Source organism: Pygoscelis adeliae, unplaced genomic scaffold (assembly GCF_000699105.1).
Source record: "Pygoscelis adeliae isolate BGI_AS28 unplaced genomic scaffold, ASM69910v1 Scaffold312, whole genome shotgun sequence".
Taxonomy (NCBI): Eukaryota; Metazoa; Chordata; class Aves; order Sphenisciformes; family Spheniscidae; genus Pygoscelis; species Pygoscelis adeliae.
The window spans coordinates 2,036,627-2,060,919 of record NW_008824234.1 but is presented as its reverse complement, the minus strand read 5'-3'; the positions used below and the strand labels follow the sequence as shown (position 1 = coordinate 2,060,919).

The window sequence follows — 24,293 nt, the reverse complement described above, 5'->3', positions numbered from 1 at the left end:
AGAGTTGTAAAGACAGTTCCCACTCTACTGAATCACAAAATATTTTATTAATTCTAAAATCAATTTCATCAGTCCGGCCCACAGAGACAAAATTTAAAGGTGCTCACAAAAACATTCCATCTACATAGGTTTAGAAAGACCTTGGAAGAATCTACATATGCATCTCGTACAGGCAGAACCCCCACCCCCACCCCCAAATCATATAAATAGATATGCCAAAATGACACGAGCTTATGAGGTCTCAAAGAAAGGGCTGTACATATTTTATAGGAAACATAAACAAAGGCAAATAATGGTAGAAATCCAAAACTAAATGAAACAGATGCCAAGACTGCTGGGGGAAAAAGTTGAAATCTTCATGCTTCTACACATAAGCATACCTCCAGCTGATACAGAAAGAACCCTTCCTTATGAGCTGAAACCCTTTTAATCAACATTGTAATGATGATGGTCAATGACCAAATACATAGCTAAACACACTACTTGTCTGATTGGGTAAGGCAGATCCCATCTTGTACCGGTGCAGATTAAACCCCATGTTTTCAATAGGATTATATGTGCTGACATGAACAACTTATCAGAAAAGGAGTTCCCAGACAAAATGCAACTTATATCTGAATGACAATTCTTTTTGTATTAATATCAGCTGCATATCACATCAATTAGTTGCAAAACCACTTTTGTTTATACATTTTTATATGAACCATTTAAACATTTACAATTTAACAAAAGATATAATTTCTTAGATTCATTTTCTCTAACTGTAATTTTATTTGTCAAAAGAATTATTGCTAGGTCTGATTTTGTAAGTTTTATGCCTGTTAAAAATCCACATAATGTTAAAGTTGTGCAGTCCGGGACACAGCCGCATAGCTATATCCATGTGAATCTAAATAGCTTTTCCCAGAGCATCACCTTTAAACATTGTTGCCTTATTTCTTCGAGAAAGATGATAAAATCCCCATTTTACTCCAAAATCAGACTTAAGCATGATTAGAAACTTGTCAAGTGCCATGAGCATCCAAAATTGTCGCAACATGTATTTAATGTATAGTATTGACAAGCATGTGCAATCTGTATGCATCTAGATTGTTATTTGTGCAAAAACGTGCAGACCCACTCTGCCTTCACGTGCAAATCCATACTGTCTTCAGTGAGGGTTTTGTGGTAGTCACTTAGGGCAGAATCTGGCCTACATTCACCTTCTTGGTACTTAAGAGACAAGAAGAATTATCAACTACTATCTGTTAAAAGGCCCAACTGTAGAATGTTTTAGTAGAAAAATAAACATTTTAAGTTAATGGCAGATAACATTAGTGCAATTATTTTGACTGCCTTACTTTCACACAGTAGATTAAAAAAATATATTGTCATTTGTGAAAAGAACCTAAGACACTTCAGAAGCAGTTATGTAGCTGCCAAATAAAGGGAAAAGAGGAGCAGATTCTGTGACATGCTATAACCACAGCACTTACTTTATGCAGCTCTCAATGCTTGGTGCCTTTTAATGCTCCAGAAAACAAAATCCAAGGCTTGTAAACTAATTACAGTTCTTCCCATACAAAAATATATCACTTATGTGATTTTCAAAAGGCTGATTAACTGCTAACTAGAAAGAGAACATTTTCATATTCAGCTATATCCTAGATGACATCTGGATCAACTTCTTTCTTTGAAGAACCATTTTTGGTAGTCCGAGTTGGTACACGGTCGTAATAACGGTGCTGGGTTACCATCGTAAGCGTTTGACTTAGCTTGTACGCACTTCTGGGTGTGTAGATGAAACAAAGTACCGTCCTACAGAAGACAGAAATAATTTTTGCTTTTCAGGTCTTAAAAGTTACTTTTAAAAACACAGTGATATGCCTGTAACAGAAGACATTTGTAACAAATATCACACGCATCCTTCTCATGGGGCCATGCAGTGAAGCCAAAATGCCTAACTTGAGGATCTCTGAAACTTTATCAAAAGACCCTGGTTTTAAACTTACATTAACACTGTTTTAGAGTGATTCGTGCCTGTAAAGGATGTGCTAACTTAATTCGCTTTCATTGCCTTTTGTAACTGCACCAGAATACGGGCAGAGAAAACCAAAGCCAAGTACAGGCACTGCCCAAATTCACCAACTTACTGCACATCTTGCAAGTAAAATGTAAATGTTGTTAGTTAAGTGTAGATGTCGGATATATTTTTAGCAAAAAATTTTCCCCTTTCATCACAGGGTATATTTTTAGTGGAAAAGGCAAAATAATCTAAGCGTGCCCCTTGCCTGCACGTGTGTGAAGCTAGTTTGCTTTGCTGGAGGGCAGCACAGCTGCCTCAGAGGTGTAAGGTTTGACAGGCCTCCACAATCAGATTCCCCAGAGAACATATTTTGAGGCCTCAGGCCCTCCTATTACGGGACTCTCCAGGAACATTTTGTCTCCAGTTCACATCACTCGCTCCAATCCGGGAGCGCTGTCAACTAGGATAGCGAGCTGCAAAAAATCAGCGTGTCCAACTGTGGAGAAGTGCCCTGCTCCAAGACCCTTCCTTCCCAGGTGACACTCCCACACGTAACCATTTCCAAAACCTCTGACGGCCTGAAAAGAAAAACGCCAACACCGTGTTTCTAAGCCTGACTCCTCTGAAAGTCTGCTCTTCCGTCATCAGGAAAGTCGCACTAATTGCGCCTCGAGCCGCAGCCCCTGATGCCCAGTGGTGTGCACTTGCTCACAGGCTTGCTGACAGACTTAGCTGCTGAATGATTTTCCTGTTTCCGTCGTGATAACTCAAATTTTTGAGTGGACTAATCAATATTTGCCTCACTCATTTTTGACTCACTGACCGTAAGAACTTAATTCTTGCCAGGCTGCCGGGGAAGATGTTCAAATCTTTGATTATGCTACATCCATAAGGACAGCTTTTCCAGTGTCTGACACTTCTCCACACAAAGCAAGAGAAATGCGGTACTGACACCTCACCCATCACTCGCCTTGAAAGGTGGGGACTGGTGATTTTGATTTAATGCAATAGAAGAAGAGGAATCGGAGCAGAGCAGTACATTCAAATCACACACGGACACAAACTGATCATGAGAAAGAAAGAGAATTCAGCATCTGAAACTTTAGGAATTATTTTAAAAGTTAATGGTTAGGAATGCAGTAGAAACAGATGTATTCCCAAACTGTGTTCTCTCAGTTATTTCCTGAGGTGACTGAGGTTCACATTCAATATATGTCATCTTAGGGATTAACGCATATGACCTTGAAAAATTATGTTAAAAGTCAGCATTAAAAATGAAACGTCATTTATAAAGTCAGACTTTTAAATATTTTGTTTTACTCAGTAATATCAGTCTGGACTAGATTTAGTGAATGGGCAGTAGTTTTCATATTTTTCTTTAGAATTTACTCTGCCACCTATCACTGGTGGTAATATATAGGCATGAAATTTGTCAACCGTGGAGCCTGTAGAGTTTAGATGCATTATGCAGACACATTATGTAAATATACCGTTTTGATATATTATGTGACCTTTTCCCTTAGCCAAATAATAACACTCCAGAACCCGACCAAGACCATCATTTTTCATTGAATTTATTTTCTCTCAGGCATCCAGGAACTCCTTCAGAGATTAAAAACTACTAAATACAAGGTTTTCTAAGATCACATGTTATGTTTATTAATGTACTTCATACTTCTCAGTATTTCTCCCCTCTGGGAGTAGGCATTAAGCTTGAAGAAGAGAGGTACAGATTTGAGTCCCCACAGCCAGTAAGATGTGTCCTGTGGAGGAGTAGGAGTAGGGCAGAAGGTATTTTTTGATCATAGAATCATTTAGGTTGGAAAGGACTCTTAAGATCATAAAGCCCAACCATTAACCTAGCACTGCTAAGTCCACCACTAAATCATGTCCCGAAGCACCACGTCTACACGGCTTTTAAATACTTCCAGGGATGGTGACTCAACCACTTCCCTGGGCAGCCTGTTCCAATGCTTGACAACCCTTTTGGTGAAGAAATTTCTCCTACTATCAAATCTAAACCTCCCCTGGCACAACTTGAGGCCATTTCCTCTCGTCCTATCGCTTGTTACTTGGGAGAAGAGACCGACACCCACCTCGCTACAACCTCCTTTCAGGTAGCTGTAGAGAGCGGTAAGGTCTCCCCTCAGCCTCCTTTTCTCCAGGCTAAACAACCCCAGCTCCCTCAGCCGCTCCTCATAAGACTTGTTCTCCAGACCCTTCACCAGCCTCATGGCCATTCCCTGGACACGCTCCAGCACCTCGACGTCCTTCTTGTAGTGAGGGGCCCAAAACTGAACACAGTATTCGAGGTGCGGCCGCACCAGTGCCGAGTACAGGGGCACGATCACTTCCCTTCTCCTGCTGGCCACACTATTTCTGATACAGGCCAGGATGCCATGGGCCTTCTTGGCCACCTGGGCACACTGCCGGCTCATGTTCAGCCGGCTGTCGACCAGCACCCCCAGGTCCTTTTCCACCAGGCAGCTGATGATGGTGCATCAAATTACACAACTGCACATTACATTGCAGAAAAGCTCAGGGAGCACTTCTGGTGCTCATGGGGAAGGCCAAGAGAGATGGTTTGCAGAGAAGCAGCAGCTGCTCGAAAGCACAGAAGAGTGTAAAGTAATGGTGGTATGTGAAGTATCAGGGATACATGGTGGTATAAATACCAGGAAATAAAAGAAGTCGATGAAAGGAAAGCAAAAGTAGGCCAGCCACGAGACTGGCTGGGGAAGGGGTATGGAGGCACCTTAGTTCTCAGGAGAAGACAGTAGGGGTGGGATGTGAGAGAGAACTGAGCAGCACACAGAAAGCTCTTGATGTGGACAGGGCGAAGAGAGAGCTCTGCCAACCTTCCCAGCTCCCTTTGACATTAAGAAGGGCGCTTTCCTTCCTCTCATCTTCCTATTCTTTATGACTGGCACACTCTTTACCTGTGTGCTGCTGCTACCCTGTTCCATGTTCAGATATTAAAAGCCAAGATAGCGTATTTCTCCCAGAGATTTACGCTGATGTTGTGGCCTGCATGATGTGTGGGCAGAAAGATACAAAGAAAAAAACCCAACAATTCTCCTCCCACCCACTCTCTCCCCCCAAAAACCCAACAATTCTCCTCCAACTCCCAAAAAACCAAACCCCAAACCAAGCAGGCACACTTACCTCTCTGAAAACAAACTTCTGGTTTTCAGGAATACTGTGGACATTTTCTTGACACAGGTACATTGTCAAGTAGTCAGTCCCTGAATCAACTGCTGCACAGACTTCTGGCTGTCGGGTGTTGTAACGTATTTCATTACGGGATGTGTACTCGAAAAACTACAAACCCCAGAGAAGAAACAAAGGACAATATCCATTTCATATGTACACAAGAAAGTATTTATATGGAAGATACACTAAGATACTATAATTAAGTTCACATATTAAAGTTGCTATTGTGGAGAGAAATTCTGCCAAAAATATTCAAGGAGCCTTAACTGCTGCCGTTTGCTTACTATTTTACAGAAAATCAATCTCACCACAGCACTGCTTTACTCTGGTAGCACTTAAAATGTATGAAATGCTAAATAAATGCCCTGGAAAACAGACGTTCCAGCATTAAAGAACTTACAAAATTTGACTGTAATATTCTACTTTCACATTCTAGATTACCCTTAAAAATAGGATGGAAACTAGTTTATAGCCTGACATTATGCCTTCTTAATTCAGTTGTCACAAAACAATGTTACTTTTAATTAGGGAGTTGCTCACTGCATAGTTCAAATGCAGTTTGCTCAAGGTTCGTTTCCAGTTACAAAGTACTCAGGATGCATGGTGATGAGCATTTTATTATATAACATTTTAAGATATTACTTGAAGCAAATCAGCTACAGCTGCTTTTAAACATGAACAGAACTTTATTGAAGACAATTTACTGACTTTGCTTGTTGTACAATATTCTACAGAGGTGTTGTGAACATGCTCTAAAACATCTTGGCTTTTGTAGCAATTATGGTTGAAGACTTCCTCAAAATTTTTATATTTATCATGGACAGTTGCCAAATTTTGGACTTCATTAAAAAGTGGCAGAGTTTGAGAGTTGTTTGTATTTAGCATGCTTGTAAATAATTTAGATGACTATAGTGCACGGATGTGTGTTTAGATCTGATTTAGATTATACTCAGTAGGGTAGAGGAGAGTTTTATACACATCAGAAAATTGCTTGTTACCAACAGTATAGCTGCATTAGTGGAAAGCAATAAAAGGATGAGGGAGAGAAGGAATCCTCCTTTGTCTTGTTTCACCCCTGGAGAAAAAGAGTGTAAGGCTTTGTGAAGGGGGCTGTACCAATTCAGAAATGTTGCATATACTTGAACTTACCACAAAACCATCCTTAGCAACCACGAAGGCTAATTAACCTTGAAAGAAAAACTGGAAATGGCGTTTTAATGGAATCAAGACCATGTGATTATAAAGGCTGCAGTCATCCATTTCCAGGTGTAAGCTCTGATCTAGACTATGCTGATGACAGTTGTTTCATGAAATCTCCTCTGCCCCTCCTTTTATCACAGTCAGGAATTTCTTTGCCAAGGCAGCTGTCGCAGCCATACACAGACCAATGTTGTCAGCTTGTGGAGCTCCATGGCTTTTCTTTGGGCAGTGATGCAAGTGACACCACCACCCCCCTCCCCCAGAACTAACCCGTTCACCATCATCCATTTGTGATAAGCTGCAAAGGCAAGTGAGTGTTTTGAGAAAGCAACTTCAAGTTTGAAGTCTACCTGCTGACATAACACCCAGGAGACTCAGATTTCCCCTTGAAACCTATGGCTAGGAACTGTTTCTATGATGTAGGCTGCACTGCCTTTACGACATTTGCTCTATGCCAGAAACGCCTCATCATCAACAAAAGTCAAATGTGATCATATAGGCCAATTTTTTTTTTTATTATTACTATTTTTTACCCCAGTAGGCAGGGGCTATTCCCTGGCCTTCAGGCTTTAGTTCCCAGGTTCAGTGTCTGACTGGCCCATGGAAAGCCTGCTACTTTGGGCACCACAGTGAGCTGGAAGGGTGCTCATTTTAAGGCTATGACTCATGAATAAAGAAAAAGCTTCATTCCTTTTTTTTCACTTTTTTACAGCTGCCACTTCTACGAGGCCACATTTACAGCCTTGCTCATTAGTGGATTTATAAGACATAACTCTTTTTAGCAATTTGTATTCAATATCAGTGAAAGCCTGCAAGCTGCTGATTGTACCAGGTGCATCAAGAGTAGATATAGCAGGTACTAGGTCAGAGCGCTCCTTACTACCGACATCTTTCCTGAACTGCCTCTCAAGGACTTGCATCAGATTTTGGAGGAGAAAAGCAAGTAAAATGGTTAACTCCTGGATAACATTAAGGATTGGGGTTATAGTATTATCAACCAAACACCCCTGCCTCCTTGCCCAATGAACATTATACAGTTCTTTACCCTATACTGTTTCAAACGGAATAAATACTTCAAGCTTTGGGCTTTTTCAAGCTCCAGTAATACATGAGGTAAATCTCTTCCTCCTCAAACGGTGAAGTGTTTTTTAGTGCTCTTTCCTTGCCCAGTGGGTTCTGTGGGCAGAAAGGAAGCATTTTCAAACTGATCCACGGCCCAGTAACTAGTAGCCTTACTGCATTTCTTTCCTTCAGAGAACAAGTAGATTCCCTTAAGTGCTACTGGGAAACTTGATGAGGCCTTTTACCCAGTGCCTACTGCTTCTGGGCGATCTAGGGAATATGCCCCAGCTGCATCAGTGCTTTGTGGTACAAGGACGGAGGCAGATTTTGGCTACCTCACCAGACCCTGAAACACACTCTCATCCTTCTCTGTGCCTGGGTACCGCTATTCTGCACACAGGAAGAAGTTTGCACTGGACAGGTACTTTCTGGGTGGGAGAACCAGCAGTGAGGTTATCAGGTCTGATACCCCTTTCACAGAAAACCTGAGGGCTTTGCTAAGCTCTCTGTTTGCCTCAAACCTATCAGCTGCAAATGGGAATACTGGGGGGGTACCATCAGACAAATCGGGCTGCTCAGTGGTTTCCCATCCTCTTACCATGTCAGGTCGGCTTCCTGCCATCACACGTTGGTCCCCTCTGTACTGCTTCCCAGCCATACCAAGAAGGGCAATGGGCTTTACTGGTATTGAATTTCAAAGCCTTTCATTCTTGTCTACCGGGGCAGACACTTCCACAAAACATCAGCAGCCTGAGGTGCAAGCACCGAGTAGCCAGTGTTTTGCGTATTTTCTGCCTCCCTTCCATATATATTCAGCTCCTATCACCGCAGTTGTATCCTTACCTTCTTGCTATAATGAACACGCTAATTTTAAACAACCCACAGTTACCTTTCTTACTGCTTACACAACAGCAATCCAAAAGGACTAAGGGGAACCTTCTCACTTATGCCATGAATTCAAGGAAAAATAGAAACAAATTACCAGGGACCTCAGTTTTCTGAGAGTGGTTTTACTTACTAAGAGATAAAATGGGAGCAGGTGCTGGACTTTATAAATAATCAAGAGCACAGAGCTCTCTCCTCCCGGCACAGTGCACACAGATATTCAGAGGTCACGTTAAGTGGAGAATTGCTTCCAGTGAAAAGAGCTTTTGCAGTTGTCCCCTACATAAACAGCCACCTGCCACTAGCATATCATGCCAGAGGGTGGGTGTGCTGGAATGTAAGACACATACTGCTGACCAAGATAATCTTCATTAATGTTAAATCCTATCAAGATGTTTTTGGAGAATAACTTTACTGAGCTGTACTCTGGAGAATAAACTTCACTCCTTTATACCATGAGGCAGTATGAATGTGCAGCAGGGAGTACTATTTGAGGAAGAAAGTGATGAATGGTGGAGCAACCTCAGCAACTGGAGGAAGGGATGAGAAGGAGAAGACTAGAGGATTAAAAATGGGAGCCAGCCAGGAAAGAAGAAAGGCATGTGAAAAGGAGCAAAATGTGACCTAGTGTGGGTAGTAACTGGTGGGAGGAGTAAGTGAGGGAAGAGACAGAGCAAGGGCATTAGAGAAAGACTGGGAGCCAGCCGGCATGGAAAAGAAAGTGTTAAATAGCATGTAGTGGAGAAAAGGGAGCTGTCTGTGACATGTGGTGCAAGACAGGGTACTGGAGCAAAGCTCTGTAATGAGGGTTTGCTGCTAAAGCTATATATAGGTAATGAGTGGAGTGATGAGAACAGACCGGAGGAGAGCAGGCAGAAGAGCTTGGGATTAAGATGGCAGATTCCCTTCCAAGGACAAAACAGAAGTTAAGGGCTGCCTGTTGTCAGTAAACATCTGTGAAACCCTGGTGAAGTGCCTTGCTCTCCTTAGCGTTGATACAACTAGAGGATGACCAACCTTGTCACCATCAGTTCCATCAGCTGACAGCAGTGGATGTGCATGTGGCAGATTTGACTGTTTTGGTCCTGCCACCGTCACCTGCCAACTGAGCTAAGGAATTCACACCACCAGGAGCAGCCTGTTACCTTTTAAGAACAACTGTCGAAAGGGTGGGGGGACAGGAAGGAAATGGAGAGAAATGTCCTGCTGGTAGGTTTCACGGCTATTTGTGAGCCAGAAAAAGGAGGTGCAAGTTCAGCAATACTGACTTGCATTTCCCATCTCACTTGTGCTTCTACGTCTTGTCTTATTTTAGCCTCCCTCTGTTCCCCCACCTGCAGCTCTTCCTGCTGTCCACTTCTCTTGCAACTACTACCTGTCACCCCTACTCACACCTCCATTTGCCAATTGGTATCTCTGCTCCCACATTCAGTTCCCTGCCCCTTTCCACTAAAGGGGTCTCCAGTGATTCTGCTTGTTTCACGCTCCCTCCCTGTAGTTCCTAACTACTCCTTCCTCTGTCGCACATGCCCTGCTCCTTGCCTGTTGCCCTACCTCTGTCCCAAACTACTTCTCCCCTCTGTCACCTTGGCCCCCTTTCCCTGGCTCCTGTCAGCCCTCCCATGCCTTTTGCCCATTTCACTAATACTGTTTTGCCCATTTCCTGTGCTCGGCCTTCCCTCCTCAGTCTCTGCAATTCTCTTGTGTCATCTCATATTTTCTTTTATCGGTTTACACTACAGTCAGGTAGTTTCCCCATTTCTCCCTCCTCCTGCTCCCTGGATGCCAGCAGAGGGAGCACTAATTGCACAGCTCCGAGAGCATTGCTGCTGTCAGTCTGGTGCCTGCTACCACAGGTACGCGGATGCATCGCACGTCGGCAGAGATGTAAGAGCATTATTATCCCGTGATGTGATATCTTTGCAGTAAATTCAGTTAATCTTTTAGTGCTCGCTAAACAAAGGATAACTTTAAAAATGTAATCTCATAAGAACTATTTTCCTATGAATTATACTTTTCTTTTGCTTTCACCTTTTACCCTATGTCTGACCGCAAGAGACATAAAAATTAAAAGCATCCAGTGTGAGAATCAAAATTAGACATAAGATCACCTCACTGTGGCAACATATCCTCTAAGCCCTACTGCAATGCTTTTTACCATACTTTTTACATTACAACCACAGCATTAGTCAAAGTGAAAATAAAACATGAATCTTACCTGATTTTGTCCCATGCCATGACATGGGTACAGTATGATCCTGTGTCCAGTTACTTGATGTTCATTTGTAGGGTTATAATCAAAACAGAAGTTTGCCATTCCTCTATTCTTCAGCTAGTCAAAACGAAAGAATATTTTAAAGTATTAATCTAAAGTAAGATAGATATGCTGCAGTCACTTTACACCCATCCTGCTGGGCTGTGAGGTTTATATCCCAGAGCTGGTTCAAACTAATTGGAATAGATCAAATGGATCTAATGGCAACATCTCTCTCAGACTAATGTGAAATAAAACTGTTGGGGCCGTCTTGACTTTGGGCATTGAAGCAGCCAGACACGATAGCTTCCTCTAGGAGTAACATCGTGTTCCAGTGTATTTGCAAATGAAGTAGGTAGGAACTATGAAAAGCTGTGCTGAAACCCAATAAGCCAGCAACTCATGCAGAACAAAAGAGCCGGCCATGACTTTAACTTCCCCCCCCCAGGATCCACTTGTTCATTTTTTTTATGAAAAGAAGACTACATACTTTTCTCAGTTCGTCAAATGGGAGATGTTAGAAGGATTTGTCCTTGAAAGGACTCCAGACCCTCCTGAGGTTGAACAAGCAGTCAGATTTTAAGACCAGAAATAAAGAAACTGAGTAGGATTTATCTTTGGAAAGAAACACTAGACATGCTTTTACAAGTTCTTTACTAGTGTTGCTGATCTCTGACACAATAGTTGCATAACTTTTAGATTAAATTTTAAAATATTAAATTACATGATTTCAAAAAATCAGGCTAATTAACAAGGATTTGCATTTAAGTATTCAGGAGGCAAAAGTAACTGAAAATAAGTTACACAATGCTGTAACAGTTACTGACTCCTAGTATTAGCCACTTAACCAAATTTAAAATTACACAGAGCAAAACAGGTTCTGCAAACATAGGTTCAAGCTGAATGCCCCTGTTATTGAGTGTAATTACATCGCAGACAAAAAGAATAAGCAGAGTAAATCGCAGAAGAGTTACTTCAACAAGGTGTAATTTCAATACTCTTCCCTAGTCGTGATAATTGTATCCTCAGTTCTTAATGCGGAGAATGAACGGACACAAAGGGATTGCAGAAGGCTAAAACCAAACAAACAAGACAAACCCTGCAGGACCCAAACCCACAACACAGCAAACCACACAAGTTGGAAAATTAAATACTTGTGTTCTACATATATTTTGCTTTCCCAGCTTCTACTTTTATTGCCACCTGACGTCTTCTTTCCACTGCTTTGTGCCCACTCCCGCTGAAAGACAGCCAAGCTCTCGGCACTCTGCATGCCTGGGCTGCTGGCCCAAGACAACAGGAATACACTGAGGGGCTGGGGAGGACCACCAAGCCGCCACAGCTTGGGGCCCCTTGCAGGGCTGCTGGGGCTGTGAGGCTCTCTTGTTGGAGCCAAATGTATAAATGTAGGACTGAAGCCCTACCCTTACAGGCTTTGCCTCTTAATTCCTCTCTGAACATGTTTCCACTATGCATTTGGTGTAATTTTTCAGTAAAAGATAAAGTAACATCCGAATTTGGTGCATGATAAAATTCATCCTTAGTTTTAGTGTCCAAGTTTACCAGAAGCAAAAGAAATCCCCTGGGCACCCTTTCTACAGAAAACGTTGCTTGGTTTGATGGGAACACGCTAGACCACTGCACCCCTCCCCGAGCTGTCAAAAGAAGACATTTTGTTTACCTTCATAACACTAGGCAAGAATTACACTTACAAAAACAGGAAAGAAAAGTATCTTTTACAGATGATTTTTAACACTACCGTGGAACTACATAAACCAAACAATAAGCTTCTCATGTTTCTACATTCTACATCAAGAAATGTCAACTTAAGTCACAACCACTCAAAAATGGTAATTGTATCTCTAAAACCATAAATCAGTTTCGGTTGTTGTGAGCGGCTCTCCTCAGGGTCAGAGGGTCTCTCATTAGTATGTTTAACAACATATGACTTTGCCTGACTGTCTACTGGCTCCAAGGGAAGATGAAACATAGCAAAGCACTTTTCTGTGGTGCCCTTCCAGACAACCCGACGCCTTCGCTACCGCCCTGAGCGTGCGCTCTTCGCTGTCAGCCCCTGGCACGTGCTCAAGCACATGCTCCCTTTTGTGGCCTGGAATTTTAAATAACCTATTTTACAATGCCATGCACCACCAGAACTACTGTAACTCTCCTATGCACATTACACAATGCCCAAATACAGACAACAAACCAAAAGCTGTGTAAAAGATTACTAACTTAAGCTTCATTTCAGATGGTTTAAAACTGAGCCTGTACTCCCAGGATGCTACCACATATGTTCTCTCATTTTTCTCTTTCATGCATAAATGCTTGTGATACGTGCAGGCATATTCCTAAACATACATGGTCCATATTTCAATCTGGTTCTTTAGTTTGTTTTATCAGACATCGGTAGATGTTTTTAACACCCATGCGTCATCAGGAAGCCTAATAGATATTCAAGACCTAATTTGTGGGAATAGTGCATACTAAGCTGTTAAATGACCTGATCTGAAATGACAAAGATTTTAAAATAATCAAATTTCAATATCTGATCACAGCACCATTTATGCAAAAAAAAAAAAAAAATCCGCCCTCCATTCCAAGGCAGAAAAAAGTATGAAAGAATTTGTGAAAGTAGTATTTTTCTCTTGTCAAATGAGAATACACAGTTTAAGTTCCTTTTACGTACAACAGCTCTATGAAAACACTAATCATCCATTCATTTCTGAAGCTACCTTTGTTCCCATATCCACCATCAACAAGTCATGCAATAAGAACAAAATTTTCTCCGTGACTTACCTTAATTCTTCTGCAGAATGCTGCATTAAAGAAACAGAAGCGAGAAAAACATTGATCACCTTGCCATTAAAACACATAATTCAGTTCTAAAAAGTTCTGCCCATGCAGGATTACTGGCTGTGTCTTTCTACAACTTTTGCCTCCTATTGAAATGTTGCAGGTGTATTCCACTGTGCCATTTAGAATCATAGAATCGTTAAGGTTGGAAGAGACCTCCAAGATCATCGAGTCCAACCGTCAACCCAACAACACCATGCCCACTAAACCATGTCCCATGTCCCTAAGCATCTCATCTACACATCTTTTAAATACTTCCAGGGATGGTGACTCAACCACTTCCCTGGCCAGCCTGGTCCAATGTTTAATCACTCTTTCAGGAAAGAAATTTTTCCTCACATCCAATCTAACCCTCCCCTGGCACAACTTGAAGCCATTTCCTCTCGTCCTATCGCTTGTTACTTGGGAGAAGAGACCAACCCCCACCTCGCTACAACCTCCTTTCAGGTAGTTGTAGAGAGCGATGAGGTCTCTCCTCAGCCTCCTTTTCTCCAGGCTAAACAACCCCAGTTCCCTCAGCCGCTCCTCATAAGACTTGTGCTCCAAGTTACCCTTTAGTTACCATCATTAATTACCGTTCTGCTTGGAGGCTGGGACAGGTACTGAACAGCAACTACTGCGATATTCACCTCAAACCTTCACTCCTTACTCCTTGGAAAAATTTAAATCTGTTGTTTCCTAACATCTGGACACTTGCATAAAACAACACAATACAGATGGCATTCTGTAAATAATTCTTTGATTTTTTTTTTAAGATAAAATCCATTTCATATAACTGTAAGCAAAGCATCAACAACAGATTTTTGACATTAGAACTTCATTATATTAGTTGATAAATACAGCCAGTGGAGCACAGCCAACCTTTCTCTTCACCCACAAAATAGATCAGAATCCTCTTTGTTCTGCCACAGTGGCATTGGTGCCGATGCATTAGTGGTATAGGCAGATGATACCGTGGGACACAGTAAGATATGAATTTGTAGCAAGCCAACAGCTTCATGGTACTGACCAGGCGTAAGCTTTTACCTCAAAGGTAATCCCAGCAGTCACAGGGAATGATTTTACTGACTGTATGCTATTTTCATATCACCCTTTTTGGAAAAAAAAAAGTGAATATCCTCAGATTTCTGTTAACTTCTTAAGTGCAATGCTGAAATGGGTATACAACGATGATGACTAAGATCCTTTGAAGGAATCAATGATGAGACACTGCTGTTGGAATTCGGTTGCTCACCCCAGCAAGTCCAGATCTCCCTGGGAGGCTCGAGAACATACAAGCACATGTCTCAAGCGATGGTGTGTTCACTTGAGATTAATATCAACCACTTGAATTTCTCCCACTTCCTTTAAAAAAAGTCTGTCTCAAGCTTTCAGAGGCTGTACAGCCAATGGAGTGGTGCACATTCTCCTGCGATGGGCATCAGATCTCCAGGTCTAGTCAGCCATAATCTTGGGTACCAATTCAATCTCCCTACAGGAAACCGCAGCTCTACAAATTGTATTATAATGCAGTTTTAGAGGTATACCCTAGAGGAGGCTGTTTTGGAGCCTGATACCTCTGAGAATTTGTAGCACCTGACATGCAGTAGTCTTTTTGATTACATAACTGAAACCACATAGCTAAGATCTCTTCTTCTGTAAGCCTGTCCATATATATATCATGTGTTATTTAGATAATTTACAAAATGTTCTCTTTCATGTCACAACAAAACAAAATTCTTCATAGTTTTAAAGGCTTAAAGTCTTTCTTCCTGATTTTTTTTTTTTAAGGTTATATCTGGTCTAAATTAAAAGAAAATTATGACTAAGCGTTTGGAAATTAATTGAAGATGAGATGGTCTTGGGGGAAAATGTGGAAGGAAGCTGCCAATAGAAAAATTCAAGTCTTCAATTCATCAATCTCCCAACTGATTCAGCCAGTTGCAGATGCCTTTAAGGATAGGTGGTGAAAAGAGCCATCAGCTAGAGAGTCACAACAGACATCTATCAGCTTAGTTGCTTCACATTCAGCTGGAAGAAAGATCAGCTAGAAACTTTAAGAAGAACAAAGAACTTCTTCTCGTATCAGAACATAATACGGTCTCACTGCCTAGTGATCAAACTTACAGAAAAGGAGAGATAAAATCCTGAGTTTTGTGTCAACACTGTCTTTTAAAACCAATCTGGATGCCAAGTTCAAAGCCAAATTCGCTGACTGACCGTAATCTTTATCCTCAGATATGCACCCTGAATGCCAGCAATACTTAGTATACCTTAGAGGGGAGAGGAACCCTGACTATTCCCTTGCTTTGCAGCCATGCATTTCCACAGTCACCAATAACATGAAAAGATCACAGAGCTGCCCAGCTCCTCTATCTTCACCTAGCTGCACAATGCAGCAATGTCACAGTACCAGTATTAAACACACAAGATGGCTCAAAGTTCTTCCTATAGGTGCCCACACCATCCCTTCCCAGGGCAGCCAAGATTTTTAAGCAGACCTAGTTTGGAGTATCTAGGTGGGCAATCTGCACAGACCTGGGGTTCAGGTCTTTTTAAGATTTCATACCAGCTGAGGCACAAGTACAGTGTATACTTTGCCGGTAAGTGCATGCTCAAGGATGGCCAAATCAGATGCTATGCCAGAAAAAGAGACATCAGTGCTCTACACAAGAACCTAAAAGGGATTATCAGCCTTTCCAGAAATGCTGACATCATCTTATTTTAACCCACTAAGTGCCTACCAGCTTCGCTCTTCCCGCCTCCCAATAAATTACTGAAGTCAGAAGGTTTAGTTCATGTCCCACACAAAGTTCCAAAGCTGCATGTAGCCCAAGAGCAAGTAAGAAGATATTTCCCTCATTTCTAGGCCTCAGGCAGTTTATAAGAATGCAATCATAGCTCAGGCAAAAATATTTAAAATTCAGTATGTTTAAATAAAGTTTTAGGCAGCTAACTTTTTAGACAACCAAGCTTAGTATAGACATTTTTATCTACGTATCAAGAGAAAAAATTTAGCACAAGTGCCCATTTGTCAGTGCATGGCACTGAATGCTGCTCAATAATTCTTGCATTTATTTCAATAACATATGGCTGACCTATGGGTAATCTCAGAAAGATTTTCAACTTCAGTGTAAAGATTTTCAAGGGAGGGAGAAATCCCCATATTCCTTTGCAGTCTCTTTGAACAATTAAATAACCTCACACTAAGCCGAGCTGTTAACAAAGCTGACACTTTTAAACACAGTGTTTTTGTGAACCAGAAAAGCACTACACGGCTAAGGCAGGAGTAAAGAACATGATCAATGATTCATTGAAGTTAGCAGATGGGACTCAATATCCACAAATCAGTTTAATCAGTAGGTGTCATTTTTGCACTGTCACTTTCTTAGAGTATAACTGTACTTTAATAACATTTTAAATTCTTCCTGCCAAAAAAATGGTGTATTCTTATTATGCTCACAACCAGATGACAGCATTTAAGAACTGTTTTTAGAGAAATATAGAGAGCACACCTAAATTACGCTGTAGATACCTCAAGCAGCTCTGAACAAGAATTATTATTTCTAGGTATTGTCAACACCTTTCTTGAGGATGACATGTGCAGTTAAATCGTGAAAGAAACTGCACAAATCCCTTCCCCTCCCTAGGAGGCTGAAGCGCTATCACCGCCACCAGTCTAGGCTTTCTTTTGGAGGGTGAAGGATGGAGGTGGAGGGGAGGATAAGGTTACTGAAATGCTCCCGGAAGGTAAGTCTTATAATGTCTTATTGCTTCAACTGTGTCGTCGTTTAACTGTCTCTGACCTTGTCAACTAGCGATCCAGCACAAAACAACGAAAAACGAACCAATGTTGTACCGGGGTCTGTTCAAGGTACTGGATAATGGTGGATATTACCTTTCATGCCAGTGATCACAGAGCTACCAACTCAAGTGGAAGCTCCAAGACCGATGGAGGAGGGTGGCTGCTTTCCCAGAGGCTCCTAAGGGCTTTGCTGCCAACTGATGCACTCCCTATGGGAGCTCCTACAGCTCCCCGTGGGAAATACAGCTCCCTATGGGAAACGGCAGTGTTTCCACATTAGGTTCTTTTTCGTTCGACAGGTAACAAAGGTACTAGGGAAGACTGTGAGGAGACTCGGTTCCTGTATGTTTTGTACGCCCACAGTGATCAGGTTTTTTCCTCCACTGAAGGAGATCCAGCAGAGACTGAGTAACTGAAGCGCAGATGGCAGCAAGACAAGACTGTTGTGATACGGGCTGGATGAGATGCAGCAGTGTGGGAATGCAGCTTAGCTAGATCTGCAAAGCGATCGAGTTACCAGCAAAAGTACTTCTAAGTCAATGTGGCGTTGGTAATCAGGAAGGTATTTTATACATCTTTGCCTGGCAGAAAGGTGCAGTCTTGTCTTCCTAATGAGACATGCAGCAGGTATCTGCCGATTTTTCAGAGGAAGCAGGTATTTGCTGCATCATCTCTGCCTTCATCCCTTCCAAATGAGATTGCAGTCATGTGATATACATGGAGCTATAGTTTATATTTATTTGTAAGCTGCAAATAGCATAGAAAGTTGTCAACTCTTAAAAAAAGGAGAAGAGGATTCTGATATTGAACCAATGAAAATTGCTTGGGAACCTGTGCTGGTCTAAAGCGACCTCCAGATTAAAAATTAACGTGTTGGTTTTGACATACAGAATCCTCTATGATCTCGGAGCACGCAGCACCAGCTCTCTTTCCCATCACCAGAGCATCATCGTTTTCATCAGATAAAATGTGCAAATACATGTTTCAAAGCACACTCTTCCTATTTTCAAGTCAACAACTAATGACTAAAACACTTCGGTGCTCTCTTTTTTTGCTATGCAACGTTTCAAGAAATAAAAAAAGTCATCCTTTGCTGCCTTTAACACTCCCAAGATGTCACTTGGAAGGTGTAATTTATGGCAACGTTACCTGTTCTCCTACCCTCTCACAGAACTCCTTCATCAACAGCATCCCCTAGAATAAAGATTCTGATAGAAACCACATTTTAAAGCCTACCAATTCTAACTGAATTCTACCAAAATCCCAAACTGATTTTGGCATAAAAATACCTTCATACTGAGTTAGCAGGAGAGCTCAGAGAGGCGCGAGGAGGCCCCTTCTCAGCAGCCACGTACCATTCCAAAGAAGCCCGGTCTGTCCTCGGGTACGTGAAGCTCTGGGTACACATTCTCCAAGAACCATTTGAAGTCCTTACATTTCAGCTTCTCTCGAAGGAGTCTCCTTTCTGTCACATCTCCATATGGTTCCTGAAAAAAAAAAAAAAAGAAAAAAACGATTAAAAAAAAAAAACAACCAGAACAGATGCTCTCTTTTAAATTATCTTGTATACATTATTAGGAACCGTATGCTAAAGTGATGAGTAGGACTTTTAGCCAGGAAAAATCCCCATGTTTGGGTGCTGGATTTGATTTCAGTACCCTTACATTTGTTAAATGTTGACCAAAAAAAATTGGAATGGTGCACGTAAAACTTTAAAATATTCTAGAAGACAGTTCGTCTGAGAAAACTCCCCAAATCCGCAAGTAAGGAAATCCTTGAATACAGATTGCTAGGAACTGAGAAGGCATATCGGAAAATAAAACTTCATTTAGCTGGATAATTGAAAATCTCAAAAGCAGTGAATGAATCTTGAGAATTTTAGATTATTCCACCATCTGTTTGCAAATTACCTGTACAGACAGTTTTACACTTAGCTGATGACATTTGTAAAATCTCCTAATGTTTCCTTTGAACTTCATAGTTTTGGGGGGTGAGGAGTATGAAATCTTAAACCTCTAGAGAAAAGCTTTCATTGCAGACTTTTCCCTGTCTATAGATTGCAGCAGAGTTCACATCTCTTCATGTCTGTCTTCAAAAAAATCTATATATTGACATGGGGACTTCAGACAGTCAGGCATGAGATACCATTTGCAGCCCCCAGGTTTTTACAGGTCACTTGACACACTTTTGTCAAACCACAAACATATTTGCATTTCTCAAAGCTGTGGAAATATCACCGAAAACACAAAGCAGATGTAAAACAGAGGCAGAGATGCCTGCTTGAATAAACAAACAGCATGACGTATTAGCTCTGAGGTCTGAACATTAATCTTGAAGCGAAACTTTATGGAACCAAATTCTGCAGCCATAGCATCAATCATTTGTCCATTATGCTGTGGAACTGAATATTTGGGTTCGATGAAGTAAAAAGGTCTGAACTCAACTGCCGCAACAAGTGGTGCACAGAGTATTACGGAAACCAGAGTGCACTGGCGGCAGCTTTGATACATGCAAAAAACCGCACGAGTCTCAGCTTACATCCACTGTGTTACAATAAGCCAATATGCAAAACTTCCAATACTAACACACAAATATCCTTTAAAGTTCCGTCATCACAGACATCAACTGCGCAGAACTTTACAAGAAAAACTGTCAGCATTTATTGCTGTTTTCTCTTTGCATATGACAAGAAGAATCAGCCTGGCATTGCCTGGGAGCTCCCGTCTTTGGATACACAAACCCCGTATTTCTCTCAAAGTCAGACTCTAATAATAAAACCTAAATGGCTTTTATGATGTTTAAGTGAAACAATTATTACAAATGCCTACGCTATAATAATCTAATTACCCAGTTTCATCCAAAGGAACACGAGACGGAAGCTAACCAAACTCAGCTTCCCCAGTGTCCTCCAGCGTGTCTTTTAAAAGCGTAATGGTTTCAAGAGCATTTTTTTCCCCCAGCAAGTCTGTTGGGGTGGGTCACTCAAACGTGTGGGGAGCTCCCTGTCCCCCTGCCTGGTCCCTAAGCTCTGGTCCGGCATAGCCAGAGGTGGGTGCCCAGCAGCCCACCACAGAGCAGTTGACCCCATGCACAAAACCAGAAAGCCGGCACTCAGAAAACTTGCTGTGTAAAGAGAAGTGCCTGGGGAGATTAAGCACCTCCAGAAACAAGCAACAGCAGAGAGTGATTTCTTTTAGCCCTGAATTTTGGACTTTGTGCTAGAGGTTCACAGAAGTCATTTCTAGACATTGTGAGGATATTTCACTGTTATTGTCTTCCAGCCTACAGGCCCCTCACGATAAATATATCCAAGCTATTAATTTGCACACTACTTTACTGTTCTGACCTACTCAATTTTCATAGTATTTATCTCCTGAAAAATTTTGCCGACAACTGATCTTGTATTTTCTTCCTCATGGAAAATAAAAATATTAACTACTTTTTTTGAAAACAGAACTGGTACTTCAAACATTTGATTAGGAACATTTTCATCTGAGTTCCCAGGACTGATTTTAATTAATTTAATCTTCGCAATATTGATTTTGCATGCTTTTTTTTTTTTTTAATCAAACGTTGTGCAGCAGTAAATCAAACAGAAAAATCCATTTTGTCTTACGTCAGTCCAAAATTTTACAGTTATCACAAGACAGGTAATTTTGCTAAAAATTATTACCATGCTGTTCACTTAAAGATCTACCGTCCATTGAACTTTGTTGATTAACATTTGTTAATTGTGTGTGTCTTCTGTAACTCTTTATTGATAGAATCCTGTATCAGCTGTTTCACAGAAGCATACGTTTCATGCTAAACAGCTCCTCCTTACTTGGGTCACCTTGCTTAACTTTATTCTTTCATTTATTCATTCATTCATTTAATATTGACACAAATGTGGCCGCCTTCTAGTCTTACAGATTTTCTGATTTTTTTCAAGGAATTAAATATTAACTATATATACACTTATTCTGTGTTTGGGAAAACATTTCAGAAGAAATAAGAAATAAACATAAAAAGCACTTCATGTTAAATATTAGCTAAATTAATAGTTATTTCATTGAAAACAAATTCTACTGATATTCCAAGAACAATGGACTTGAACTCACCAGGCGAGCGTGTGGATTTCGGTGGTAATAAAGTTCTTTATATTCATCCATCCACACTTCAGCTGCACGCACACTGTTTGCCAAAGCTTTGGACCGTGAGTACGGAGCTTGTTTGGGGAAAACGTGGCCTACGTGTGAGCACGGGTGGATCTCAAGACTTCCTCCACACTGCCATATCTGAACAAAGAATTGACATTGCGCATCATTAATTTGACTCTTTGCAAGCAGAAGGATACAGTAACAATAAGCCTTTCTAAGGATAATACCTTCTCAAGAACAACACAGCATACTATAAGCAACACATACAATAATTTTGTGTCTCATTTGATGAATAAGCTGGATAAAATGACATCCTTGTGAACTCAGAGCAAATCACTGGGAGTTACAAGGAGATAACCCCATCTCTGGTTTTATCCGGTGTGCAATTATCCCTTTCTTAGCTTCACTTTCTCTGAAGGCATGATAAGAAATGGTCCACAATATTTCTGCAGGTCTAACTGTCGTCTACAATTCAAGTTATACAGGCATTATTGAAGAGGAAAAGAGGGGGAAAAGGGGGGAAAAGGGGGGAAAAGGGGGGAAAAGGGGAAAGAAAAGAGGAAAGAAAAGAGGAAGAAAAAGGGGAAAGAAAAGGGGAAAGAAAAGGGGAAAGAAAAGAGGAAAGAAAAGAGGAAAAGAGGAAAAAGAAAAAAAGAGGAAAAAGAAAAAAAGAGGAAAAAGAAAAAAAGAGGAAAAAGAAAAAAAGAAAGGCATGTTTCTTGTCCAAATTAACCATACAAATAGCCATCTCGGAAAGAAACCAATGACCGATAACTGATTTCTTACCAGAAATCTTTGCCCATATTCTACTGGAAAGCTGACCTGACAAAACGGGTAAGCTTGTCATATCATTGGAGAACGATAAGTTGTGTTCCCATTTCTATATTCACCATTTCAGAAGAGAGGCATGGGTGCCTGGTCATAACAATATAACTAACCTTTTTCATTGGAAAGCTGGGAAAGGAACCCCAGAGCCAACGCATGAAAAGAAAAAGCGAAGTAATTCTGTAACTAACTCACGGTGTCCAACCAACGTTAGTGACACAACCTCCCCCGTGTAAAGCGATATTCCTACCTGCTGTCAAGGAAGGTACTTGAACCTGAACGTGGAATTGGCAGAACTCACTCTGCCCTTGTCCTCATCCTCCTGCCTCTGGCTCCCCAGGTCAGGAAACCTACTTCCCTGGAGATAAAGCCCATAAATGACCACCAAGCAGCTACACTAGCCTCAGTACTCCGTGCAAATTTTTCTAATTATACGCTTCTCCTTTGAAAATGGTAGACTTTCGGCAGCTCATCCACACAGCCACTTTCCCATCATCTGTTCTAATCTCAAGTTTGATATAATGAAAGAAAAGCACAGCTAAGTATTTCCTATTTAATATTGTGCGTGACGACAATGTGGCAGACACCCTGTTTCTGAAGGGTGCCCAAAACAACATTTCTGAAATTTAGTCAGATGGGAGTAGGACATGTTGCTGCACTTGGACAAACTTGAGACTATCGCCAATGGCTCCGATAGACCTTCCACAGAAGTTTTTTGAGAACTGGCACTCCAGTGAGATAATTCTCATGTATTCAACCTTGCGTAGGTGGCAGCTCATCTTTCCTTTGTAAATGAAGGACAAGGGAAATTAGCTGAGATATGTTTAAGGGGTAGAGAGGTTTGCTCCCTGACAACCTTCTTGTATAGCACATACATTTTAATTACATGTTATTCAAATTAACACAGCAGGAGTGAAAGCTGTGAGGTAGCAAATAACAACAACGACAACAGATCAGTGATAGGTCTTGTCCCATCTCTCTCCCTGGGACTTTCAGGGATCTAGAAAGTCACTACAGATGAAGGCTTTCAGCATACACAAGATGGACGTTGTCTTCAGACTGCTAATTTTTTTTTTTTTTTTAAGTTACTTCTGATTTCTCTCAAATTTCTTAATTTAGAAATCAATGAATGTTGTCTCCGTTGTTTTGGATAATGATTTCAGACCTTCAGATGTGGCACAATACTGTGCTTAACAAAATTGTAAGCACTCTAATACACATGTTTACTTTTAAAACAAACAGTTTCCTTAAAGGTATAGGTAATTCATTATTCAACTATAGGGAGCATTGGATAATCTTTACTTCCTGGATTTAAAATTTTAATTTCTTGCTTTTCATGAGAGGTTTGTTTCTTCTTTTTTGTTGCTTTTTGGGGAAGCAGTATATTTGTCGTGTGAAGAGAAAGATGATTACAGGAATTATACAAGAAATCCAGAATTCTGTGCTGATCTTTTAAACAATTTGCATGTAAGTTACATTACTACCATTTTGAAAGCTGCTAAGAAACCAACTATCCACTTTCATTTTAAGACCTCCCTTTTTGTTTCAAAACAGTAGCTTTCTTACATTATTTCTATATCCAAGATTACTTTTTTAAAGTTGAAATTTATCATGCAAGATTTGTTTGTCAGCAAGTATTAAGCACCATTAAACTTATTAAAGTTTAACAATTTCCATATTTGTTAGATTCCATATAAGCATTTTTAATTGATCATAACTGTTTTGATCAGTCTGTTTTTAAACAAGATATGAGGAATGGACCATCAAGACTACCAAAGTAAAAATGTACAGTTAAGAAGGAAGCATATTTTTCTACTCTTCCATGATAAAGTCTGATTTAAATCTTACACCTGGCTTAGACAGGTGTACTCTGCGCTGGGTCAAAAACTGGCTGGACGGCCGGGCCCAGAGAGTTGTGGTGAATGGAGTTCAATCCAGTTGGCGGCTGGTCACGAGCGGTGTTCCCCAGGGCTCAGTATTGGGGCCAGTCTTGTTCAATATCTTTATCAATGATCTGGACGAGGGGATCGAGTGCACCCTCAGTAAGTTTGCAGACGACACCAAGTTGGG

At 41.0% G+C, this 24,293-nt stretch overlaps 1 protein-coding gene across 1 annotated transcript in view; it reads right to left on the bottom strand.

Moving 5' to 3' along the window:
• Positions 1-1,659: 1,659 nt before the first annotated feature.
• Positions 1,660-24,293, bottom strand: part of GALNT12 (polypeptide N-acetylgalactosaminyltransferase 12) — a 36,996-nt gene continuing 14,362 nt past the window's right edge. Inside the window, exons 6-10 of the mRNA XM_009334966.1 lie at positions 21,360-21,536; positions 18,615-18,746; positions 10,584-10,697; positions 5,171-5,326; positions 1,660-1,797 (exon numbers count right to left, since the gene is read on the bottom strand). Coding sequence (XP_009333241.1) covers positions 1,660-1,797; positions 5,171-5,326; positions 10,584-10,697; positions 18,615-18,746; positions 21,360-21,536 — 717 coding nt within the window. The remainder of the gene's footprint in view (positions 1,798-5,170; positions 5,327-10,583; positions 10,698-18,614; positions 18,747-21,359; positions 21,537-24,293) is intronic.